Raw genomic sequence first — 27,123 nt, forward strand, 5'->3', positions numbered from 1 at the left:
GGGAATGGGCTGTGAACACCTACACAATTGGTGAGTTGTAGGGAGAAGGGTGTTCTCCACTGGGAGGCAAAGAGTGCAATTGCGCACATTCAAGGGCATTTCCATATGTGCAAACGCACCTACATGTTCCCTTTGCATGAACGCAAGTGCGGATTCACAAAATCTTTCCTGGAGTATAACTGATATATTTTCATTTTTTAAAGAAACGTATTACTGTCACGGGTGTCTGGGAGTACATTTGGAAAACTGAATTCCTAAAATGTTGAAAACTTCTCCCTTGCGAGGCAATGAATCTGCAAGTAAATTGCCGAACTTCATTGAGAATTATGTTACTGGAATTCTATTATATTCATGTGGATTTCTAAAGCGCATGGCTAACCAGGAGAGCCTTTCAGCGCTGAGACAGTATTCAGGTCCCATGCCTTAGCCAAACATATTAGTTGAAGAGAACATTAACAATTTTCTGAATTTTGGTTCAGACTCTGTAATCCTTATCTCCAGTGGGACAGCATTCCATAGCTTGGGGACAAGGTAGGCAAAGGAGTGTCCTCCAGTCGAACAAATTACTTACCTTCGGTAACGATATATCTGTAAGAAACATAGGTGAGTTATAGATTCCTTACCTTAGAATTACCCCCAGGCGTCAGACTGGATCCGGAATGGTTTTCGTCAGCAGTACCTCTGCGTGTCGAAATGTGGTGTCGGTCGGCTCCGCGTCCATCGTTGGCGTTGTGGTCGCCGGGGTGACGTTGCAGTAGCTACTTAGATGCTGCCCTCAAGCGCTAACATAAGTTCTGTACACGACTTTCAGCACCAGAAACGCAGCGCCATAAAAGACACGGACCACTGGTGCACAAAACTAGGGCTCTGAAAGTATGTCCTTAACCCTAGAAATCAGTTCGCAGAACTGGGAGGATGGGTGGGGCGGTAAGGAGTCTATAACAAACCTGTTTCTTACATATATATATCATTACCGAAGGTAAGTAACTTGTTCATATGAAAGAAAGTTAGTTATAGATTCCTTACCTTAGAATAGATACCCCAGCAATACCAACCCTGGAGGTGGGTCTGCGAACCAAGTTCACACCAGAAAGTCCTGGAGAACAGAACGGCCAAAGAAGCCGTCCCACCGGACTTGGCTGTCCAGGCAGTAGTGTTTTGTAAACGTGTGCAGCGATGCCCATGTAGCTGCCTGACAGATGTCATGAAGAGGGACTCCTCGTCCCAAAGCAGTAGTGGCTGCCGTCGCCCTTGTGGAATGGCCGCGTAGCCCCACTGGAGGCTCCTTTTGTGCTAGAGAATAGCAGGCTTTAATACAAAAAACGACCCTTCTAGAGATGGCCCAGTTGTGTACGGTCAGACCTTTCTTGGCGCCCACATAGCCAACAAAGAGCTTGCTCATCCACCCGCAACTGTTCGGTGCTATCCAGATAGAAGGAAAGTGCACGTTTTGGAGCCTCTCTTCCTCTTTAGAAGGATGCGGAGGCATAAAGAAGGTGGGTAAAGTGATGGTTTGCCTGATATTAAAAGAGGTGACCACCCTTGGGAAGAAAGGATGGACGAGATTTTATGACAACCTTGTCCGGATGTACAGCCAGAAAAGGAGGCTTCTCCTGGCTATGGATGAAAGAGCCTGAAGCTCACTCACTCTTCTGGCAGATGTAATGGCTACCAGGAATGCAGTCTTAAGAGCTCCTCTTCCACTACACTCTTTAAGAAAGAAGTAAAAGCTATCCTCATGGCAAAATACACCTGAACTATTACTTCGGACTCTTTTATAGACTCTGCACCGATCTGTACTACCTGTTTGACCCCGTTGTTTATTTGTATTACCTGTATTATTGATTTACATGATTCTGATTTATCTATCTGACTATGCTCGCTCATGTACTCCTGCTGTGTAAAGCGCTCTGATATCTGCAAAGATCTTGTCCGCGCTATATAAAACTTTCAAAATAAAGAGTTAAGAGTTGTAGAGGACAGTTGTGAAGCGGCTCAAAGGGCGCGCACATCAAATAGGTTCAGACCAAATTCAAGTCCCACTGAGGCATTACGAAGGTGATAGGAGGAAAGAGATGAGTAATGCCCGTTAAGAAACCATTTACAACCGGGGACTTGGAGAGAAGGCTGATTAGGAAGCCGTAGAAAGGCAGAAATGGCAGAGAGATAGCCCTTGATACTGCCCAGAGCAGAGCCCTGCTGGGCCAAAGAAAGGAGGAACAAGAGAACCTCGGAAAGAGGGGCAGAAAAGGGATCCACAGTCTTTGCTGCGCACCATGCCACAAATTTGTTCCATCAGCAGGCGTATACCGTTTTAGTGGAAGGGACGCCTGGCTGGCAAGATTACATCACAGACTTCAGGAGGCAAGTCGAATGACGTCAACTGCCGCTGCTCAATCTTCACGCTAGGGGGTGGAGGCTGGACAGGTTTGGGTGGAGGACCGTCCCATGCTGCTGCGACAGAAGATCCTCCCGAAGAGGTAGTCTGATCGGAGGATCGATGGCTATGTTAAGCAGCTTGGGATACAAGACTCTTCGTGCCCAATCCAGAGCCACGAGAACGACTTGGGCCCAGTCGTGCTTGATCTTCTTCAGCACTCTGGGCAGAAGTGGTATAGGCGTGTAGAAGACCACAACTCCACTCGCGACAAAAAGCCTTGCCTAGCGAGTGCCGCCTTGGAAATAACAATGCGCTGAATTGCTGACATTGCGGGTTCTCTTCGGTAACAAATAGATCTAACCAAGGCTCTCCCCACTGTTGAAAGAGACCTTGTACCACCTCTGATTGAAGATGCCATTCGTGAGCCATCATGCACCTGCGGCTGAGTTTGTCCACCCTGTCGTTCAGTGTACCTGCCAGGTGTTGAACCACCAGGGATATGCCCTGATGTTCCAGCCATGTCAAGAGGCAGAAGGCCTCCTGACATAGGGTCCACGACCCCACCCCGCCTTGTTTGGTGCAGCACCACATGGCAGTGGTGTTGTCCGTGAACACCTGCACTACTCTTCCCTGAACAGAGGGAAGGAAGGCTTTGAGTGCAAGAAGGATCGCCCGAAGCTCCAGAAGGTTGAACTGGAGCACGGACTCCGCCGGAGACCAGAGGCCTCTGATCGCCGCCTCTCCCATGTTGCCGTCCCATCCCAGAAGGGATGCGTCTGTCACCACTGTGTGTTCTGCTTGGGGAAGGGAGAGGGACCTGACGTGACCCAATCCTGGTTTATGAGCCACCACTGCAATTGACGTGCCGTGCCCTCTGAGATCTGGATGCAATAGAACAGATTCCACGGATGCTGCACCCACTGGAACTTCCGGTCCCACTGCAGAGCCCGCATATTCCATCTGGCATGATCGACCAGCAGGAGGCTATGAGGCCCAGCAGCCTCAGGGTCATCCTGACCGAAACCTGGGATAGAAGCTGAAAGATCGGAATCATAGCCTGAATATCCCGGCCTCGCTGTTCGGAAGGATAAACCCAAAACTGGTCATGTTCAGAACCGCTGAGATGAAGAGGAGATTCTGAGAGGGGGTCCGGTGTGACTTCGGCACCTTGATGGAGAACCCAAATGAATACAGGAGGGCAGCCCTAGTCTGGAGGTGGGAGACGACAGCCTGGGGTGAGTCTGCCTTCAACACCCAGTCGCCAAGATTGGGGAAGACTGGAACCCCAGATCTGCGCAGATGATCTGTGACCACTGCCATCATTTTCGTGAACACCCAAGGGCCGCTGGTAAAGCCAAAGGGGAGCACGGTAAACTAAAAGTGCTCATGGCCTACTGTAAACCGCAGGTAACGCCGGTGGGCCGGCAGGACAGGGATGTGAAAGTAAGCGTCCTGCAAGTCCAGCGCTACCATCCAGTCTACAGGGTCTGGGGCAGTCAAGGCTTGAGCAAGCCTCAACATCTTGAACTTCTCCTTAAGGCCCAGATGATCCTCCAACATACAATGGTACTGAGGTGGCATGGAGGGAGAGGTAGCCTCGAAGGGGAAGGAGTAGCCCCTTCAGACTATCTGCAAAACCCACCTGTCCGATGTGATGGTGCGACAGTGAGGGAGGAGATGCCGGATCCTGCCGCCCACTGGATATTGATGGACCTGAAATGTCAGACCAGGAAGGTTTGGAGGCAGAAGCAGAAGGGGGGGGGGGGGGGTGTTGGTGGACTGGCCCACCCGCTGGCCTCAAGAACCACGGTGGTGGTTCCCACATACCCGGAGGCGAAGGTTGGGGAACTTGCGTTAGGCAGTGGCAATGGGAGGGATGTAGTGAGGCACCCCTTCCGTAGCCACAAAAGGGGCGAAAAGCAGACTGCGCAGGGTGGTTGGAGAGGCTCAAGGACTTGGCCGAAGCCAGCGAGTCCTTGAAACGCTCTAGAGCGTTGTCTGCTTTGTCACCAAAAAGGCGACGGCCTTCAAATGGCATGTCCATAAGGGTGTTCTGCACATTCTCAGAAAAGCCAGTCGATCTCATCCAAGCATAACGTCGAAGGGCTACCGATGTGGAAATAGTCCTGCCTAGAGAGTCGCGGTATACAGCCCACAATGGATGGTAAACTTCGCTGCGTCCCTCACCGCGGCAACAGCCTGGGAGAGTACAGTCCGGGCCTCCTCCGGACACTGAGCCAGCACTTGCGTAATCGTGTCCCACACAAAGTGGGAATAACGGTCAAAAAGACATGCGATGTTTACAGACTGCAGCCCCAAGCTGGCAGAAGAAAAAAACAAGATGATCCAGCTTCTTGGATTCCCTATCTGGTGGAGCGTTGGGGAATGCGCTCTTGGAGGTAGAGGCTTGGACCACCAAGCTCGCAGGGGTGGGGTGTTGGGAGAGGAAAGTGGGGTCGCCCTGGGCCGGGCAGTGGCGTCGGGCAATCATCTTATCCATGGGAGTCCCAGTGTTTGCCCTGGACTAGGCGCCCAAAAGGATGTCAGTTTGGGCTTCTTTAAACGGCAGCAGGGGCTCCAAAGAGCTTGCTTGCGGTTGAAGCACCTCTGTCAGGTTAGCCCTGACCGCCACTGTAGTGAGCTTGAGGTGGAGAGCCTCGGGAGCCCTACGCAACACCACTGCATAGGAAGCGCCCTCCTCCATAGCCACGGTATGGGGAGACACATGCCATGGTCTGGGGAGGTATTGAGACCACTGGCATCCCCCAGGTCCTCTCTCCAGTCTGGGTCATAATCCAACTGTACGGTCAGAGGGTCACCGGACTCCTCCCAGTCCTCCTCCTTATCCTCCGGGTGCCAATCAGGCCTGAAAGGGACCCCAGGAGTGAACAGGGGCACAACGACACCACTCGGCACCGGATCCGGCGTCGAGTGACACCGTTCCGGCTCAGTGTCCACATCAGGATGGAGGCCGAAGTCGACGCCGGCCGGGGGCACGACAGGCGTCAAGTCCGGGTGCAGTGCCGAAGGAAGCAGCGCTGGTGAAGGTGTAATGAGGTCAACTGGCACCGATCCGGATCCAGGCCTGGATCCATGGGGGCCCTGTGGCGCCGTAGCCGCCGGCTGAGTAGGCCTAGGACCCACAACCCTGTCCGCTGGGCCCGCAGTCGCACCGGCGGAGTGGGGCTGCCCAAAGATGGCATGCATTGCCTCGTAAAACTGACAAAGCTGGGCAGGGGTCGCTCCGGGGGGGGGGGGGGGGGGGGGGGTTCAATGGGGGGTAGGGCACCGCCCACATCCCTCATCACGTCAGCCAACCGACGGGGAGAAGTCGGGGAGCAACAATGCTTCTTTGACTTCTTGTGCTTTGACTTACCTGACCCAGAGTGTGAAGACTTGGATGACGAGTGGTGATGGCTCTGCGACCGGTCCTTGTACCTCCCTTGCAGCCAGGACCTCGAATGGCACGGAGCCGACCGCCGGTACTTAAGAAGCTTTTGGGACCGCTCCCGCAAAGACTTCGGAGCCATAGTCCGGCAGTCGGAGGACGACTTGGGGTCGTGGTCGCGCTCCAGGCAAAAGAGGCACACGTGGTGCGGATTGGTCACCAACATCAGTCAGGTGCAGGAACCACAAGCCTTGAAGCCGGGCATCCCTATGTGCACCATGAGTCGTAGGACTCAAAAAGACGTCGACAAAAGATGCTCAAAAAGTTCAGTCAAAAAGTGACTGGAGGTACTGCTCTCTCCGGATCTGCGCTGCGTGCGAGGGCGGCGTCTAAGTAGCTACCGCGACATCATCCCGGTGACCACGACGCCAACAACGGACACAGAGCCGACCGATGCCACCTTACGACGCGCTGAGGTATTGCCGACGAAAAAAAAAAATTCCGGCTCCAGTCTGACGCCTGGGGGTAATTCTAGGCCTAGGACCTTTTTTATACATTGCTCGATGTCAAGAAAAAGTGACTTTAAGGAATTCTTTTGAGTACTGGTAGCCAGTGTAAGATTGCCAGGGCTGTGGTTGCAAATTAATGTTTAGGAATTTTCACAGTATTCAGGCAGCAGCATTTTGTGTAACCTGGAGTCTTTTTTGAGGACAGACTTGGGACTTCCCAAGAACAAGGAGTTCCTATAGCCAAGTTGTGAGATAACCAAGTCTTGCAACCACTTTACGTGAGATTTCAGGCAGCCTTCTCAATAGCTTTCTCAGAGTCTTGAGAAGACTGAAACATTTTTGCTGCCAACTTCTTAGCTTGGGTTTCCATTGAGAGCTTATTGTCGAGCCAGAAGTCTAAACTTTTGACCTCCATTTTAGGGGTGGGTTGACAGCCAAGAAAGTGTTGCCAATTCAGCTCAATCCACCAGGTGGGTTGTTTCCCACCACCATCACCTTCGTCTTCTCCCCATTTGATTTAAGACTGCTTGCAGCCATCCAGTCGACAACAAGCTTAAGACAGTTATTGAGAAGGGTGGACATCCATTCAGTTTGATGAGAGAGGGAGATGATTATTTGCCTGTCATCAGAGTAGGATATCGAGGAGAAACCACATGGCTTTATGATCTCTGCCAACGGGAGGATGTTCAGGTTTAACAAAGTAGAGCTTAGTGAGGAACCCTGAAGCACCCCACATTTTAGAGAATTAATTTCAACTGTGTGGCTTCTTCACACACGGAGGGTCTATTTTGGAGGAAGGAGGCAAGCCAATTTAATTTGGTTCCGGCAATGTTTACTTCTTCCAGCCTTTTGACCAGTAGAGGCTGGAAGATGGTGTCAAAGGCAGCGCTCAGATCTAGTAGCATCAGGGCTGTGGATCCACCGTGATCCAAAATAGGCCTTAGTTCCTCCCTTGCTGCAAGTACGGCAGTTTTTGTGCTGCTACCTGGTCTAATTATTTCTTAGCAGTCAATTGATAATCAACAAACATGTTACAAAATAATCCAAATCATTCGATCTGTCTGAGCGTTTCCTTTCTTAGAATGCATGGCTACCCAGGAGAACAAATGTTACCAAGAATGGAGGTCAATCTCACTTTCTCTACGGTCACCCTACAAGAGGAAACATACTCTACAAGGAACACTCGCAATGAAAGATAAAGGGGGACAATCTTACTTTCCAGAGTACATAATGTGAATATCATCTGGCCTTGTTGCCTTCGGTCCAACAGAATTCTCAGCCAAGCAGAACAATGCGTGGAGATTATCCTTAAAGCCCTGGAGCAAGGAAACAAGAGGCAATTAAAACAGAAGACTACCTGGCAAAGGCTATAATTTACACGAGAACCTCCATTGGTATATTGAACTTAAAGAGATTAGAGAAACGTGTGACAATGCCAGAAGGGTCTTGCTTCCATATAAGCGTATGCAACATATTGTCCAACAACAGATTGTAAAGAGCACTGAACCCTAAAGATCAAGGTAAACCTTTCAATTCATTCACATTAGAGTAATCAAGCCTTTTGGGCTCTGGTATTAGTACAATAATTTTAACTCAAAGTTATGTATCCCTGAGTGTTATGCATATTAGAACACAAACTTTTGTTACCACTCTTGTGACAAGCTGTAATAGGAGCATGAGGGATCTTTGTAGTGGCAAACACAGTTGCCAAGCTAACCATTTTAAAAGTAGGAATCCTGACATCAGAAGCATTACTTTCAGTTTTCTAATTGATGGGCCACAGTAAATATAGGTGTTTGAATGGTTTATATTAATTGCACGGGTTACGCATCAATACACCAGGATCCGAATTACACATTAGTGCCCTGGTATGTGCTCCTGCTTTTTGTAATCTGGGGCACTATGGTATTACAAAAGGGGCGGCAGACTCTTGTGCAGCTCCTTTTGTAATGCTGATAGCGGTGGTGCACATTTAGTGCCAGCGCTATCTTAAAAGGGTGTTCCCTCACTTGCATCGGTTCTTGGCCCAAAGTAAATAAAGGAATCACTTTGCCTCTGCACCTACGCTGTATAATGGATGCGGACGTAGACGCAAACCTGCCCCTACGAGGTGCACTGAAAATCAGTGCGCCCCCTGTGAAAGTCAGTGCGCCCCCTGAAGGCAGCCCTCTAGAGGAGGGAAAAAAACACCAAGACCTCAAAGTGCAGGCGGTTGCTGTTACTCACTGCACCCGCCTGCAAGGGGGATCTCTAACCCCTTTTTGAAGTGCAGGCATTTTGCCGCTTGCACAGTTTAAAAACACAAAGCTGTTTTGAAGCGGCCACTCCGTATTAAAATGAATGCAAGGCTCCCTAAGGGCAGCGTTTTCATCTTAATAGGGTATATTGTACCTTATTGCACCTAGCACACCTGTTTAATGGTGGGTCACTGTGCAAAATAGGACAGTGTGCCCTAGGAGAAATACGGGCCCAGAACTTTCAAATGACTGGTGACATAACTTTCTCCAATCAATGGTGAGCACTAATCGAGGGGAATATACTTGTGGATACCATTGCTAACTGATGTTTCTAGGAGGGTGCTCTAAATATGATTTATTTATTTTTCTAAATCTTTATTTATAGTATTTCCCTGGATGACAATCAAAACAATATAGTTCTGTAGTAGGGGTATCTCTGTTATAGTCATAATCTAGTGAATAGTCCCGCCCATGTGCGTGGACCCCGGAGCAATCAAAAATAATCTCTTACAGTGTCAAAAAATGCAGAAATGCATAGACACTTAAGAGAGAATTTAAAGACAGATAATGCAGCCTTAAAGGCTACACTGTCCAGTACTTCAACTAGAAATTCCACCATAAAATCCACAAAACAGCAAAAGCCTGTACAGATTTCCATTGCTTTAACAGCAAACTCCCTCAGGAATGATAGAGAGAAGAACCTGGACAGACAAGCCCCATAGGCTGCCATTATGTGGCTTAAATAGGATACTGTGCCTTTAAGGAACCTTCCAGAACCTTCTCCCAGTATCCCAGAATGCATAGCAGGTCCAACTTAGTTTCAGTTCTTTTTTCCGGCTCCTGCAAGCAGGACCCTGGAGCATTGAGCTCTCCCTTTTCAAGGGTTTTGTTGGTGTTTTTACACTAAATTCGATTTTTGGTGCTTTTAAAGTACTTTAGTGACTTTCTTCTTGGGTTCCTACACTCTTTTATTGTCCATAATGCCAGCATTATTTGACAAATGCCCGGAGTGCTCCAGGAAGAAGGCCAAGTCAGACCCCCATGAGGTCTGTATCCTCTGCCTTCCCTCTTCCCACATCCCTGAGGACTGTGTGATCTGTAGAGGCTTCTCTGGAAGGACCCTGAAGGACAGGAGAAAAATCAGACTTCAGGGACTTGAAGAAAGAAGATTGAAGGCACGAGGTGGGTCAGGAGGGGCTCCTTCTGCCCATGCTGAGGCCTCTGGGGGGCTCCCCAGGGGCAGGAAGTCCAGCCTGCGCCCAAGATCTCCGTCTGGGTCAGTTGCGATGACCACGACGTCGAGAGGGAGGTCCACGGCCAGTTCCCGGTCTCCCCAGGGCTCTGGGTTGAGAAAACGTCGCCCGTCGACGTCGAGGGGCGTGTTCCGGCCGCCGTCGAAGCCGGTGTCGATCTCCTCGTCGTCGCCGTCGAGTGGTCGTCATCGGAGGGCCCGGCGTCGGCGCTCGCCGTCGAGGCGACACCGCCGTTCGCCGTCAAGGACATCGTCGTCGAGGGGATCCTCGTCATCGAGACCGCCGTCGAGACGGGAGAAGTCTCCGGCGCCGAAGACGTCGAAACATTCAAAGGGATCGACGTCGAGACGTTCAAAGAGATCGACGTCGAGGCAATCCAAGAGGTCGACGTCGAGACGTACGAAGAGGTCGAGGTCGCCGTCGAGGCACCATCGCTCGTCGTCGAGGTTTCGTGGTTCGTCCATCTGGTCGGGGTCGACGTCGAGACGTGGACACCGGTCGACGTCAAAGAGTGAGAAACGGTCGACGCCGAAGGGCCGCTCGACGTCTAAGGATCCACGGTCGTCGTCTGGGCACCGATCTTCGGCGTCGGGAGGCCGTAAGGACAGGCCTAGGACTGCGGGGGGCTCCCCACGGTCCGAACAGGATGATGGCTCGCCAGGAACGGCGTATTCCGAGGTTTATACCCCGAAGAAGCCTTCTGCACCTCCTTCGTTGCCTCCTTTACCGAAGGGTCCGCCTCCGAAGGCTCCGACCCCTCCGCCAGTGCCTCCTCTGCCGGCTCCGCAGGCCCCGCGTCCGGTTACTCCCCCACCCCCGGTTCCGCCGAGGGCGGTGTCGATGCCCAAGTTTCCGACGCCACCGAAGAAGACTCCTAGGAAGCCTAAGGCTTCTGAACCAGGGAGGCCAACGGAACGTCCGAGACCCAAGAGATCGAGGTCTCGCTCGGGGAGAAGGGACAGATCTAGGAGTGGACGTGGTTCTTCATCGAGATCCAGGCATCGCCATAGGAGGCGTAGGTCCAGGTCACGTTCTGCATCTGGGACCCGTTCTTACTCTCCCACACTGTCTGATTCGCCGGAGACTAGAGTGTCCCCGATAGACGATATAGGCACATTCCAGGAGGTTCTCCTGCGTGGAGCGGCGAAGTTGGGGATCAAGGTTGAAGCGCCTACACCTTCGACTTCGGTGATCTTTGAGACATTCCATAAAAAACACGTCTCGCCCCCTGCTGCCTCTGGTGCCGGGGCTCCTCGAGCCGGCTGAACAGCTCTTCCTGACACCGGCAGTGGTGAAGTCTGTGCCTTCCAGGCTCCTCAAAAAGTACAGAGCTTCGGACTCGGACCCAGCCTTCTTGAGAAAGGACCCGGTGCCGGATTCGGTAATTGTGACGGCGGCCCGGAAGCTTCATGCCACCTCCCCCCTGCATCCACGGTGCCTCCAGACAAGGAGAGCCGCTGGATCGACTCTGCTGGTCGGAAGGCGTGTGGTACGTCCTCCTCTTCGATGAAAGCTGCCAGTGACTCGGCGTTGTTGGGACGTTACGACCGTGCACTGTGGGACTCAATGGAGCAGTTTGCAGACCTCGTTCCTCGAGACCGCAAAGAGGACTTCATGGAGATCGTCCAGGAGGGGATGCTGGTCTCTAACCAGGCCATCAGCGCCGCGGCGGATATCTCCTTGCTGTCTGCGCACGGATACTGCCACGGGATTAACCAGAGACGCCATGCTTGGCTCAGGTTGGCGTCGCTTAAACCGGAAGCACAACAACGTGTGGCGAATCTCCCGTTTTCCGGAGATACCCTCTTCGGAAAACACGCGGATGACGAGATGGCCAGGATGAAGGCCGAGGCGGAGACCCTGACGGCGGTGGGCTTGGAGAACCCAAGGAGAGGAAACCCTACCGCCAGTTCCAACGGCGGTTCGGGTCGCAGGGTCGTGGAAGGGGGCAGTCTGCCGGACAACATCAGCAGCAGCAATACAGACGACCCTTCCAGAAGCGTCAGAGGGGTAGAGGGGGACAACAGTCCTCTACCGCTTCCAAGGGCCCGGCCGGGTCTCGACCCTGAGCAGTTACTTCCCCCTCGTCCGTTACCCGCTCCGGTGGGGGGAAGCGTTCAATTTTTTCTGGCAGAGTGGAGAAAAATTACTCAGGACAAGTGGGTGCTGAATATTGTTTGCAATGGATACAGTCTGCGTTTCACCAGCCCTCCTCCATCGATTCCTCCCGTCAGCTCGCAGTATCAACTGCGCGAGCTTCAGGCGGAGGCAGACATTCTGCTAAGGAAAAGGGCGATAGAAGACGTACCTCTGTCTCAAAGAGGAAGAGGTCTTTACTCTCGGTTCTTTCTTGTCCGCAAGAAGGACAAAAACGAGTTCAGGCCCATTCTGGATTTGCGACAGGCAAACAAGTGGATTTGCAGAGAAAAGTTTTGCATGCTGTCGTTGCATCAAATCTACCCTCAGCTGCAACGAGGAGATTGGATGTGTGCCATAGATCTACAGGACGCATACTTCCACGTGCCCATTGCACGCAAACACAGGAAGTTTCTGCGCTTTCAAGTCGGCACCAATCACTATCAGTACACGGTGCTGCCCTTCGGGCTGAAGTCTGCACCCATGACATTCTCGAAATGCATGGCAGTGGTAGCGGCACACCTGCGGAAGAACAAGGTGTTTGTCTACCCGTACCTGGACGATTGGTTGATCAAGGCCTCCTCCTTCTCGGAAGCTCAAGCACACTTCCAGAAGACGTGCGTTCTCTTGAACAAGCTGGGGTTGCACATCAAGATGTCCAAGTCGGTCCCGATTCCGGTCCAGCGCATCCAGTACTTGGGAGCCTCCATCAATACGCTGTCTGCAAGCGTGTCTCCTTCGGAAGGCTCAGGCTCTCATGTCTACTCCATCCACGACAGTGAGGACGGTGTCTTCTCTGCTGGGATCGATGGCCTCGTGTATCTTCCTGACGCCACATGCGCGGCTGCACATGAGACCGCTGCAGGAGTGCTTGGAGGATCAATGGGACCAGAGGAGAGGATCTTGGGACGACAAGATACGACTGTCTCTGCATGCTCTTCAGTCTCTGAAGTGGTGGTGCTCGAAGGAGAATCTCCTCAGAGGGGTTCCCTTCCACAAGGACATTCCCACACAGACTATCGTGATGGATGCTTCTCTCCAGGGCTGGGGAGCGCACTCCGGAGACCTACAAATTCAAGGGACGTGGTCCCTGACGGAGTCCACGTACCACATCAATTTCCTGGAACTCAGGGCTGTGCACTTGGCACTGAAGGCTTTTCACCCGTCCTTTCAGACCAACTCTCTGCTTGTTCAGACAGACAACACGACAACTATGTATTACCTCAACAAGCAGGGGGGCTCGAGATCGCGCACTCTGGCGCAGGAGGCGCAGGCGATCTGGCACTAGCTTCTGGCTCGAGGACTGTCGATAACGGCCACCCATCTGCCAGGTGTGCAGAATGTTCAGGCAGACGAGCTGAGCAGACTGATTCAGGAAAACCACGAATGGGTCATAAACGACGAAGTACTAGGAGAAGTCTTCGCAAGGTGGGGAACTCCAGACGTGGATCTGTTCGCCACCGCCGAAAACAGCAAATGCCGAGGCTTCGCCTCCAGGTACTACCAGCCGGGGACGCTGGGGAACGCGTTATGGATCAACTGGTCGAACAGCTTTCTGTACGCTTTTCCACCAATTCCCCTGATTCCGGCGGTTCTCATCAAGCTGTCCCAATCCAGGGCGAGAATGATTCTGATTGCCCCGGAATGGCCCAGACAGTGGTGGTTCACGGACCTGCTTCACCGCTCTCTCCTTCCTCACATGAAGCTGCCGTGCAGGCCGGACCTTCTCGCGAAGTTCGGGGGGCGGATGGTTCACCCCAACCTCTCGTCTTTGAGTTTGGCGGCATGGCTCCTGAAATAGTGCAATATGGCCCTCTGAATCTCCCAGAGGATTGTATGGACATACTGAAGGAGGCTAAGCGACCTTCCACTAGGACTTCTTATGCTTACAAGTGGAAGAGGTTTTGCATCTGGTGCAAGTCTAAGAACTATGACCCTACGACATGCAAGGAAGATGTCATCCTTCCATATCTACTACATCTGGCGCAGTCGGGCCTTAATGTCCATTCCATTAAGGTTCATCTGGCTGCTTTGACTGCCTACAGGAAAGGCCCTTCACAGACTTCCTCCTTCCAAATCCCTGTGATCAAAGATTTTTTGGAAGGCTTGAAGAAAGTGTTCCCTCCTGTCAGGCTTCCTTCGCCTTCGTGGGACTTGAATGTGGTGCTGTCCAGATTGATGAAGGAGCCTTTTGAACCCATTCATAAGGCTTCGTTGCAGCACCTGTCGTGGAAGGCGGCGTTCCTCGTGGCCATTACATCGGCCCGCAGGGTGAGTGAGATTCAGGCGTTGTGTTGCCAAGAACCTTATACTGTGTTTCATGCTGCTAAGGTTGTTATGCGTACTCACCCTAAATTTCTTCCCAAGGTTGTTTCTGATTTTCATATCAATCAGACTATCACTTTGCCTACGTTCTTTCAGAATCCGTCATCTCCAGCGGAAAGGTCTTTACATTCCCTGGATGTGAGGAGGGTGCTGAAGTTTTATCTTGATAAGACTAAAGATATTCGTAGGTCTGACCAATTGTTCATTAATTATGGCTCAGTCAGGACAGGTCTTGCTACCTCTAAACAGTCCATTTCTAGGTGGATTGTGTCCTGTATACAATTGTGTTACTGCAAAGCTAATAAGACCTTAGGGGGTAAACCTAAGGCTCATTCCACCAGAGGCAAAGCTGCCACGACAGCTATGCTTCGCAATGTTCCCTTTGCAGAGATCTGCAAGGCGGCCACTTGGAAGTCGGTCCATACCTTTGCTAAGCATTACTGCCTGGACACTGATGCCAGGGCAGACTCTCAGGTTGGGCAGGCTTCGCTGCGGAATTTGTTCGCACAATAGTGGCGTAATTTTCATATTCTCCACCGCCGCTTGTTGTGGGGATGGGCTTGCCATTCTATTCACTAGATTATGACTATACACAGAGATCCCCTACTACAGAAGGAGTAGTTTCTGTCCTGTAACTCCAGTTCTGTAGTAGGGGTATCTCTGTTATAGTCATAAGCGCCCGCCCTCCTCCCCGGTGGAGATTTGTTCAGATACATAATGCTACAGGTCTGGCGTTTTTACGCCTTCAAAAAGAACTGAAACTAAGTTGGACCTGCTATGCATTCTGGGATACTGGGAGAAGGTTCTGGAAGGTTCCTTAAAGGCACAGTATCCTATTTAAGCCACATAATGGCAGCCTATGGGGCTTGTCTGTCCAGGTTCTTCTCTCTATCATTCCTGAGGGAGTTTGCTGTTAAAGCAATGGAAATCTGTACAGGCTTTTGCTGTTTTGTGGATTTTATGGTGGAATTTCTAGTTGAAGTACTGGACAGTGTAGCCTTTTTTGGCTGCATTATCTGTCTTTAAATTCTCTCTTAAGTGTCTATGCATTTCTGCATTTTTTGACACTGTAAGAGATTATTTTTGATTGCTCCGGGGTCCACGCACATGGGCGGGACTATTCACTAGATTATGACTATAACAGAGATACCCCTACTACAGAACTGGAGTTACAGGACAGAAACTACTCCATCCACATTTATACATTTTAACCAAGACACAACAATTTACTTCTTTGTGTTCCCCGAGTTCAACATATAATGGAAGGTGTCACTCCTATAGTGAGTTTCCTTCAGAGTACGGAGGAGGGATCCTGTTCTGTTTGTGAGCTCACAGAGGTTTGCGCTAATAAATACATTCTTAAGGGCTGCCATATATCAAGCGGACTTGATATAGGGGGCTGTAGCTGGGCATATAGCTCACAATTAGTGTTGCAATAAGACATGCTAAACATCCATCACTTCAGTGTGGGGGGTTGTTTACTCCCCCAGTGTATAGCAACTTCCCTTTTGGCCAGAAGCAGTGCTAGAGCACAAAAACGCCTGTGAACTTGGGAAGATCTTCAACATATCCCAGCAGTGCTATAAGGGGTGATGGGGAGGTAAGACATAACTATTTGTTTTTTAATGGACCCACCAGACTGCCAAGCCGCTCTGAAGCAGACTGCCAAGGCACTCTGAATGGCTCTACACCAGCCCTTTGCTTAGGGAGTGGGTGCCGTAACATCTGAAGGTACAATTATGAACCAATGATAAAAGTAAAAGGGCTGGGTACAATAAACCTCACATATGTTGCATGAAAACACAACTAAATATTTTCCTTTGCAGCTTCTCTTTATCTGAATACTAAAACAAAGTGCTTACAAACAGAGTGAAAAGGACACAAGTCAACAGAAGCTGTTGAATGCTGCTATTATGCAAGCGCGTTGCTAGGCCAGAATGAAAACGGGTGCACAGAATGATTAGGAAGAGCAGCAAAGTGAATTAGGGTCACACTTTATTTACTAGTATGCTACTTAATGTCAAAAAGGATTTAAGTTTGGCTGTGCACAGTTCTTCCATGAGTGTCAGAAAATGTAAAGAGCAGCCTTAGAAAGAATGGAGTAAAGACAAAACTAGTAACATACTGACTTAGTTTGGCAAAGTACGTATTTGGAATTTACTAAATTGAAGGTGACTGCCAAATAGTTTTATTCTGCACTTATTGACTACCTGGCAAATGTGCTATGTTATTGTTTCATGAAGAAATGACCACTGGCATGTTGCCATAGAAAACGAAGTAACTGTTGCCCTGCAGGTGTAAGAAAAAGCAATACAACTGGACAGATGTTTAAAGAAATCTCGGAATTTTTAGCTCTCGGATTTCGCCTCCCCTGGCCACAGGAGATGCCCAACCCTTAAGGCCCCAAACTCTGAGAGTGCTGTCCACCCATCTGCCATCTCCTCATGGCCACCGAAGGCACTTCAGCAAATCCCCTGCGCTCCTGCTCATTGTTGGACAGACACACCAGTCAATCCCACTCCACCACACTAAGCCGCCAGACGCACACTTATGGGCTGCCTTCGCTGTCTAGCTCCAGTATAAGTGGCACTTCCATCAATCCCCCACTGATACCAGGACCAGCAGGCCTCTTGTCAACTACTCCCTTCTCCAGGGAGTGATGATCAGGAATCTCTCCTACAGTACCAGCAGTCCAGCCAAGTGCAGGAGTGGAGAAGAAGCCCAGAAAAGGGGCCAGGACAGTAGCAGGAGCCAGGATAACAGTTGGAGATTAGCATAAACAAAATGAATCAACGCTACATACATGTTTGTGTGGGCCACACCCGTCCTCGACCCTTGAAATGGTGGCAACGGTGCCCCAATCTAGACAAAAAAACAAAACTTGCTCCTCTTTCCATCCAAGGTGCATCGCCAGTTGGCCTGAAGTTGTAGCAGCAGGAAATCCTGGAGTGCTCGCTGGCTATAGCCTCCAACCTTGTCCTGCTTGAGTTTTTGGACTTCCCAAAAAGAGACTAGGTCTGAATGTGGAAATCTTTACCACGACTTCAGCGGCTCTCCGACAACGACGCCTACACCTCGAACACTGCTTGATGCTTTGCCCCGCTGGACTTCTAACTTCTCAGAGACGTTTTGTTGAAATTTCTTCTAAGTCTGAAGGTGCGCGCCGACCAGGCACCATCCATCCCATTTTGTATCCGACTCACGCTTCATCACAATCGGCCATATTTTTTTTTACTAGATGTCTGCAGTTGGGCGTTTGATCTTTTAGGTGCTAGTTTTTACCTTAAAATTCACAATTCTGGTTTTACTAATTGGATTTTTGTCGTTTTGGGGTCAAATTATGTATTAAAATGTACTCTATTTTTCTAAATTGGCTTTGGACTTGTGTTGCTGTTTGAGGCTGCATAAATACTTTACACATTGCTTCCAAGTTAGGCCTGATGGCTTTTGTTCCAATCTAGCACACACTTAAGCATAGTGTAACGATCAAGTCCACAAGTGATCATGTAGTTTAAAGATGGTTTATTTCAGGATAGTTACAAGATGATAAGTAGATAGGCACAAGACCACAGGGAGACCCCACCAGGAGCAGCCAGCATGCTGCTCAGCCCAGACAACTGTGGCTATTTGACTCCCAACGTTCTGTGAAGTGACATCACATGAGGATTCCACAGAGAGGGAAGGCATAACATGGGAGTCAAGATACAACATATCCCCCTTTCTCCTATCCCCCTAATAAAAAAACCAGAGAAAGAACAAAAGAGAAGAAATGAGAAAGAGGAGAAATAGAGCAAACAGAACCGTAAAACACCAAAAGAAGAGCAACAAGAATGAAGTCGAGAGAAAACCCATAAAAGAAGAGCAGCGAGAGATAACAAGAAACAGAGAAGATAGGAAACGAAACCAAACCAAACATATAAACCATCCTCCCTTCTTACCAGAGAAGAAGAAAAGAAGCAGCAACGTAAGAGAAAAGAAGGAAAGAAAGTACAACACACAACTCCAAAGCACACCCACTGGCCAGAACAGGAATGAATGGAGCCGGAAAATGGAAAATTAACAGAACACACAGGACTACAGGCTGCAATGAACGGAGATAAACGTAGAAAGGGACAGAAAAGCTCAGAGTCCACAAGAGACATGAGAAAAAGACTTAAGAAAACAGAAAAGAAGAAACAAGCAAGAAAGAAAGATGAGGAAAAAATAAAGGTTCCCCATCTAAATACCATTATCCTTAAGCAAAGACAAATATGAAATGCAAAGATAACAGTGCAAAAGTAGTAACATAAAATACAATAAAAACAGAACATAGGATAACCTAGTGACTTTAGTGGTTCACCCGGACAGGGATTGTGGCTGTTGCTTGAAGAGGGTCCACACCCCCCTCAACAAACAACCCATATTCTCAAAGCCTTTCTGTCTGTCATGTGGCTAGAGAGTGCTAATACAGAAAGAGACTACTTGCTTGTTTCTTTTGTAGGTTACTTGTGGATTTCACACAATGTGGTTAATTCACATAACTTATGAGTGTCGCATTTTATTAATTATTCATGCAGTCTGTATTGTGCATGGATTCCGGTCTGTTTAGATTAGTGGAGCAGCAGCCACACAGGGCCACTAAGACTTCTTGTACATTAAACCCTTACACATTGATCGGAAACAGACTCTTAATAGGGGAAAGCCATGATTTGTCACTTACTTGCTTCACTGCAGCTCTAAAGGCCCCAAGAACAGCAGCCGCACCGCCACAATCTCGCTTCATACCAGGCATTGTAGTCTAGAAAAATGAACATCTATTTCACATTTAAATAATCAATTTATGCAACTATCAGACCAATCACTGCGTTAAACGTTACCAATTAAAACATTTTTGTAAATGGTCCTCTCAAGAGTTAGAATATGGTCTCCCAAAAAATCAAAACATGATCAGAAGCAATGCCGATTATGGACGTGATCTGTGTCCAGTCTGCAAATATAGTGGGGTGAACAGAGTTGGAACCAAACAATCTTACGAACGGACTCTTGAAGAAATGGAGGTGCTTCAGCCAAGTCAAATCAGAAAATCTCAACACTGCAGTGCTGCATACAGAAGGATAGAACCCTGCTCTGGCATGTGATGCTGAACTTCAACATTAATTTAGACCAATCAGTCAGTAGTGCGCTTTAAGCATAGAAGGGAAGTTACCCTGAAAGAGGTCCACTCTGAATTGTCCTCACTACTCAATAATGACTTTAAACACATATTGCACAGGAGCCTGCAGTGATTTATATTGTACACCCAATGTGTGCTGCAATGCCTTACAAATGACACATAGCTATAGAATACTAACAACACGTATGTTCCAGAGAAATAAAGGTAGAAGGTATGAGAGCAGGATATATTTAGCCTACATCATAAATACGTTCTACATAGTCTCTAGCTTTAGCACATTTCCCCCCTGTCAATTGCAGTAACTTTTACCTTTACTCTCTCATCAATCACACAGTTAAATGAACAATACAATTCTGTTCGAAGTACTGCAAGTGCTCTCTGGCATTACAGGTGGGATGTTGCTATTTGGAAGTAACCAGTGCTTAATTTTAGCCGGTGGTTTCCGGTGCTTGGCACCAGCACTTAATTGCCAATACTGGCACTTAGGGTGACCTTAAACATGGTCGAGTAACACGAGTTCTTACGAACCTCCCGGCTGGAGCGGAAATCCTGCCAGCATATTAACATGGAACCGATGTACGCTTCCTAAATCCCAACCTGAAGGGGCAGAGATCAAATAAAACCCCCTATTGACAGCAGGAATACCGAATTTGAAGATGCTGGGCGTGGTCCAGTCCGAGCCTCATGCCGACAAAGAAGATGGCGGACAAGCTGCCTTGACGATCCAAAAAAGTGGGCAGGCCAGGAAGGGTAGGGGGGCACTCTAGGATCCTTGTGTGTCTGGAGCGGTTGTGTGCTGCTCACAACCCCCTCCTTCCTGCGGGCAGAGAGGTAAAGGTTTTGGAGTCCTGGGGAGCAGAATCTAGTATCCGCACCCCCGCGTGGCGGAGCTCTCTGGGTTAGCGGGCCCTTCCATCTGCAATGAACAACACGGAGGACGTGGGTCAAGTCGCCTCGACTGAACAGGCAGAGACGGGTGACTGCATGCCGTCTCTGTCTCACCTGCCCCTGCTCCCCACACCACCATTGGGCCCGTACGGAGGTGACGGGGGACTCCGTACTGCCCAAAAGTGCCTGGAGTGACGAGACGAGCTCCCCTGCGTACAGCCCTACTCCGCGCTGGGGGAGCGAACATGGAGGAGTGCCCTTCAATTGCCGCATGAACAGTTGTTCCATGTGCGGACTACCTGAGTGAGGTGGGCACGGCCTTGATGTGTCGTCACAGTCGGTGTGCATACTCCAGGGCCCCTGGGGCCGTGGCTTACTGGGACTGCGCTTGGTGCTGCCTGGCGTTGCCTTCCTCACCCTTGCCAGAACGGGGGTGACGGGATGGAGGTGGCGCCGAGGAGCGTACTGTGTGCCCTCACATCGAAACCCTTCCCCAGACTCATAGTGCCAATATCGGCCCCACTCATCCGCCCTCATACAGCAATATACATGTAAATAAATAAAGACCAGACAACTTGTTGATGGGAAAATTGCTACAGGTTTATTAGCATACCAACTATGCCAACATGGTGGGTTATCTTACAGACGATCCAAAGGCAAGCTGCCCCTCGCAGCCTACCACCTGATGGGCCAACTTGCATCGTGGCCTTGGCCAAACGGTGCTAAGCGGTTGTGGAGAGTGGATAGCCCCTCCCACATCCAGTGAACCATTGGTCCACCCTCTTGCTCACACCCCCCTACGAGGGGCGGAGCGTTCAAGCGACCCCCGTTGTACAGGTTTCCAACCTCCCGTAGGATAGACGGGGCGCCGTCGCACCCCAGGGTCCACCGCCCAGACTTCCTGGGGATATTAGGCCTCAGCACCCTTTGTGCTCCTGAAGAGGGTACCCCTGAGTACCTTTCCACCTCTGGATCGTCCTGTAACTTGCCTGCAACACAAACAAAGAGTATTAGAAACCCCCCTCGCCACCCTGAGCGCCAGGTAAGCGGTTGGGAGGGAAATAGCGTCAGGGTGAAAGGCCAAAGAGGTCGCCAGGTGGGTGGGGGAGGCATATATACCTCCGCCCTGCCCCCACCCGGACTGCAGTGACGCACTTGACCCGAGGGGTCTCTGGACACTAGGCTGTCCAGTGTTGCCATCTTGTGGCACTAAGGGGGCCGTCCTCTTATGAGGGTCCCCTGCAGGGACTAATCGGTCACCCCGCATAGTGCCAATATCGGCCCCACTCATCCGCCCTCATACAGCAATATACATGTAAATAAATAAAGACCAGACAACTTATTGATGGGAAAATTGCTGCAGGTTTATTAGCATACCAACTATGCCAACATGGTGGGTTATCTTACAGTCGATCCAATGGCAAGCTGCCCCTCGCAGCCTACCACCTGATGGGCCAACTTGCATCGTGGCCTTGGCCACACGGTGCTTAGCGGTTGTGGTGAGTGGATAGCACCTCCTACATCCGGTGAACCATTGGTCCATCCTCTTGCTCACCCCCCCCTCCTACGAGGGGCAGAGCGTTCAAGCGACCCCCGGTTGTACAGGTTTCCAACCGCCTGTAGGATAGACGGGCGCCGTCGCAACCCAGGGTCCACCGCCCAGACTTCCTGGGGATATTAGGCCTCAGCACCCTTTGTGCTCCTGAAGAGGGTACCCCTAAGTACCTTTCCACCTCTGGATCGTCCTGTAACTCCGCCACAGCCCTGGGTGTGGCGACCGTCGCAACCAGGGCCCCCCACCATGGCCAGCTCACCTACTTACATCCCGCTGCTTCCAGAGCTTCACCTAGATCTAGGAGGAACAAGTCCAAGCCTACTCTAGATAGGTGTCCCCATCAACATCAAAACACCCTATGGATTTGGCGTGAAGCTGACCATGTCTTAGAAATCCAAATCCCATTTGCTCCATGTATTTACGCATTGCGCAGTTCTCTCCTGCGCGCCGCTTCCATTGCATGCCCTGATTGCGCTCCATGACACATAAGCCATGGCGTGATCTCCGACCACCATAGTTCGCATGTCCCTAACATGTTGCCTATCTTGCAGAGTGTAGCTTTCATGTCCTGCAGCAGTGTCCTTTTACCCAGGGCCGGCAGGTCGTTCCCCCCCAGGTGTATCACCAACACGTAAGGGGGAGGGGAAATTCTACCCAGTTCTCGCTGGAGCGTGCCCAACAACCCATTCCATCGCATTCCCGGGTATCCCAGCCAAGGTATTTCGGTGTTGGAGAAACCGTGTCTCCACTTCCTGGTTTCAGCCCACCACACGAACCTGGAGACCCCCGAGTGGCCCATCACCCAGACCTTTGTTCCTGGCAAATAAAGAGATGTGATGTTGCCAAACTGTTTATTATTCAATAAAAAAAACATACTGCCAATAGTAATATACATCACACTGCTGTTAGTCCTGTAGAAGGACGCTGTTAGCTAAATACTTTAGTGGCAACAGGCCATACAAAACAAAATCGCCTTCATCTAAAAAAAAAAAAAAAAAATAGCTGTGGCTTGCCCCCAGGTGGAAGCTGTTGACAGGTCGACAGTTCTTGCTCATGGCCAAATGTATCTTCTGAAACAGTTAGAATCCCACTGCCCCACCTGTTTAATACCTTCTGCTGGCAGGCCTTCCTGAAAAGCCGTTGTCGCTGCCCTTATGCGAAAAGAATGGCTGCAGAAACGCTTATTAGGGTCATTCTTGCCAGACAGCGCCAGGCATGCTCGCATTACGCGTTCCGCTTGGTACTTTGTTAGGGGCGTGCGGTCTGCGTGGACCAAAAGATAAACATCCACTGCCGGTCGCAGTGTCAAGTATACAGCAACTAGATTGACTGGGCAATACCTGCGATCTCCCAGGTTGTGCAGCCAGAACACCTTTCCTTCTCCACTCTGATCTGTCTTTGACGTTCTTAATGTTACTTTGAGGGAATCGCCCGAGTGCATCACATCCTGTCTCTTTAAAGCCACACCCGACGTGTCGTTCTTGGCTCTGGCCACCAGCTCGCTAATCCTAAATGCCCCAAAGAAAGCCATGCTGAAAGTGGCCCCAAATAGCGCACACTCAAACGCTGAGTGAGTGGCCTTGTCCACACAATCTAGCATCCCCTGCAGTGTCTGAAAGTCTATAGGGGATCTATTATCCAGTGCCTTTGGTTCACTCCTTGCCCACCCTTTTAAAGCTGCCCTGATGACAAAAGATTTTGTTAGATCCGCTTGGCCCCTTAGTCTAGCGTGGTGGCTGACTGCTGCCAAGTGGCCGGAGATCCAAGAGTGACTCCTCCCATTGTCTTTTGCCCACAGTATAAAAGACTGTATTTGCAGTTCTAAGGAAGTATCGCTGGGCGACCTGGGACAGGGCCCGGAAACATAGACACCCAGACCAAGGAGAGGACAACCGCACGGCTGCAGGGTGGATTTAGTTCGGACTCTCCTTGCCCCGCCTCCCCACTCTCGCCCAAATAACTATTGAGGCCCAACGCGTGGCGGAGAAATCAGGCATCTGTGGGGATTGGGCCTGCAAACCTCCTCTGCACCAGGCTGTGCCTAGAGGTAGCAAGTGTGAAGACCCAAAACTAAATCAAGCAACCCGGAGAATAGTCGAGACGCCATGCTTTGGCATTACAGCGGTGTGAGATGTAGGGGGCTGGATCAGATGCAGCACCAGGTCACCAGAGCCCACTGGACCATAACCCGAAGATTGGCAAATCCAGCTGGAAAAAGAAAAAGATACCGCGTGCGAAAACGCTTGGTGCAGGGTTCCTTATCCTCCGCTTAAGATGAAAAAAGATAAGGTTCCGAAACCCTCCCCCTAGGCACAGGAATATGGACAAATATACTAAAGTAGCAACCCCACAAGACAATAAGCAGCCCTTGCCTGATGCGGCTACCATTCGCCACGCCATACAGTCATCCAGAGAAGCACCCCCACCTCTTGGTTATCTATCGAGATGCCTTTACAGAAGGACATCTCCTAACAGATCTCCGAACTGCCACAAACGTGATCATTCACAAGAAGGGCAAACAGGGAGAAGTGCAACTCATACCCACCCAATCTCCCTGCTGAACACAGAGGTCAAAATCCTAGCGACCATCTTGGCCAAGCGACTCCTGAAAGTAGTAACAACCCTCATCCACTGTGACCAATCTGGTTTTATGACCAGACGGGCGACTAGATGGAACCTCCGAAGAGCACACAAGTGGGTGATGGCCGTTAGGAACTGCACCACCGCATGCCTTTCTGACTTTGACACAGTACACTGGCCCTTCTTGGATGCCGTTCTAGTAAAATTTGGTTTCGGCCCGAGATTCAGGAAGTGGGTGTCCCTCCTATATACAGAACCAAGAGCAGAAGTATGGGTAAACGGCAGGATCTCCTCCACATTCCTAATTTCCATGGGCCAGGCAGGGATGCCCTTGTCCCCACTGCTGTTTGCATTGGTGATAGTATCCCTAGCATGCTAATCAGACAACACCCGGGGGTGGGGGGCTTTAGGACTACACCTGATAACCAAGGGGAGAAAAACATGTGACTATATGCAGACAATATCCTTCTATGTACCACAAACAGACACAACGATCCCCATAGTGTTCCACATCTTGGAGGAACATAGCCGGTTTTCTAGGTATAAGGTCAACTACCATAAATCTATACTAAACAGCTCAACTCAAGACACGGACTGGCCATTATTACCAGGGGACCAACATATTGCCAGAGAGGGATACCAATACCGTGGGATTTTCCTCACCCCCAATCCAATGATTAGCCGCACACATCATATATAGTGGGTACTATCAAACTTTAAGCAGGATGCGGACAGATGCAGAGACTTATCTCTTACCATAATGGGTTGGGCAGCTATGTTTAAAATGATTTCTCTGCCCCAATTCCTCTATGCACTACAAACACATATCACCCCCTCTCCAGATCGATATCCAGGGAAATTGACTCTGAACTCCGCTGGCTGCTATGGCTGAAAGGATACCCAAGAATTGCCCTAAAGCCACTAAAATGTAATCCGTACAACGGGGGACTAGCGCTTATGGACATAGAGGCATACTATTGGGCAGCCCACCTCACACCCATAAAAGACTGGATGCACGCACCAGGGGACCATCCCACCTACAGACTGGAAAGGGAGACATTAACACCACAAATGTTTATGTATTATCTGTATGGAGGGAAAGGGACCTACAGCCTGCTCCCAGAGTTACCATAGAGGTATGGGACAGAACCACCAGGCTGCTGGGCTCACCAAATGACTAGGACTAGCCCTCTATGGAAGAGAACCTGGTTCAAATAAATTAATAGGCTCCAGGGATTTGAAACATGGGACCTGCTCAGATTCCCTCAGTGGGAGATACCAGCCAGGGGTAAACTCAAACCTTTTCCACCCTCCAAGCGGAATTTCAACTCCACAGTTCCCAATTTCTTAAATATGCTCAATTGCGACAAGCATGGGGAGCGGAGAATATAGAGGATACTGAATTGCCAGATTACGCACCACTGGAAGGGAGATTACTGCAGGAAGAGTTAACAACTAAGCCAGTCTCCTCCACCTATAAAACAATAAATAACAACATGCCTGATATTCTGGGCAAATTGAGGGAGACTTGGGAGGGGGACCTGGGGGAAATGGAAGGCATAGACTGGGAAGTGGCCTGGATGTACCCTAGAGAAGTTGCGATCAAGGCCAGACTATGCCTCAACCAATTCAATATCCTCCACCGGGCCTACTATGATAGAAAAAAAACTACATAAAATGGGACGTGCGGAGTCTCCCCAGTGCCTGCGCTGCCGGGCCGCTTCAAGTAACTTTCTCCACATGGTTTGGGCTTGCCCACATATAGGGGCATACTATACCAAAGAACTAAATGCAATCCTGGGAATCTCCCTTCCATTAGACCCTAAATTCACCCTCTTGGGAATCCCATGCGACATTGATGTCCTTCGACCCAGCTACTCTTTGGTTCGCTGGGCCCAATTGTGGCCAAACAGGACATTGCACGCAACTGGGGCACGCAGGAAACTCCCACACTAAAAGAATGGAAGCAGGGTATGGATGTTTATATAGAAGCGGTAAGGGTGACATATAAAAGTAGAGGGTGCCCCAAAAAACTCATGAAAATCTGGGGCAGAGGCATGATACTACGGCATAACTTGAAGCGCCAGGGACTCACAAACTGCTACAACAGGGACACCAGACTAAGAGGAACTTTTTGATCCCAGGAAGTACGGGGGAGTGAGTTGGGGGTTATAGTGTAACTTCAAACATACACTGGGGTTGTGGAGGTCATTCTGTACCTGTTATGTACCATGATGATTAGTCTCCAGAGATGAGAAAACCAAGCAAACATGTATGGTCCAAGTGCAACTTGTTGTTCGAGTTATGTAAATTTTTCATATCTTTGTCATTAGAAAATAAAAATATATTTTTTTTTAAAAATGGCTCTTATGACAGTCTGCCCACATGGTGGTCTAATTTAGAGATGAGCACAACAACAGTTGTTTATTCAATAAATATACATAAAAAATTACGAATGCTTGCCACCCAAGCCATTCTTATAGCGTTGAGGGTCTGGAACAGTCTGAATTGTCACACTTGTAGGAGTCTGATAAGTAGTTGTGTTGGTACTGTCATTGTCAGGGGCAATCAATCAATTAAACTGGATTTAGAAGGCGCAGCTAATCACCCACAAGAGTATACAGGCACTGAGAAAATCGCTGCTATAGGTTCAGTTGAACAGCCAGGACTTTTTCTGAATTCCAGAAGAGAGGATGAGGTCCGTAGGTGGAGGAAGAGGT

At 49.9% G+C, this 27,123-nt stretch overlaps 1 protein-coding gene across 2 annotated transcripts in view; it reads right to left on the reverse strand.

The window, feature by feature from the left end:
• Positions 1-27,123, reverse strand: part of NPEPL1 (aminopeptidase like 1) — a 96,749-nt gene that overhangs the window by 48,023 nt on the left and 21,603 nt on the right. For both annotated transcript variants that reach the window (XM_078651843.1, XM_078651844.1), the window contains exons 7-8: positions 18,928-19,005; positions 7,493-7,593 (exon numbers count right to left, since the gene is read on the reverse strand). In XM_078651843.1, the coding sequence (XP_078507969.1) occupies positions 7,493-7,593; positions 18,928-19,005 (179 nt within the window). The remainder of the gene's footprint in view (positions 1-7,492; positions 7,594-18,927; positions 19,006-27,123) is intronic.

This window comes from Lissotriton helveticus, chromosome 7 (genome assembly GCF_964261635.1).
Source record: "Lissotriton helveticus chromosome 7, aLisHel1.1, whole genome shotgun sequence".
NCBI classification, from domain to species: domain Eukaryota; kingdom Metazoa; phylum Chordata; class Amphibia; order Caudata; family Salamandridae; genus Lissotriton; species Lissotriton helveticus.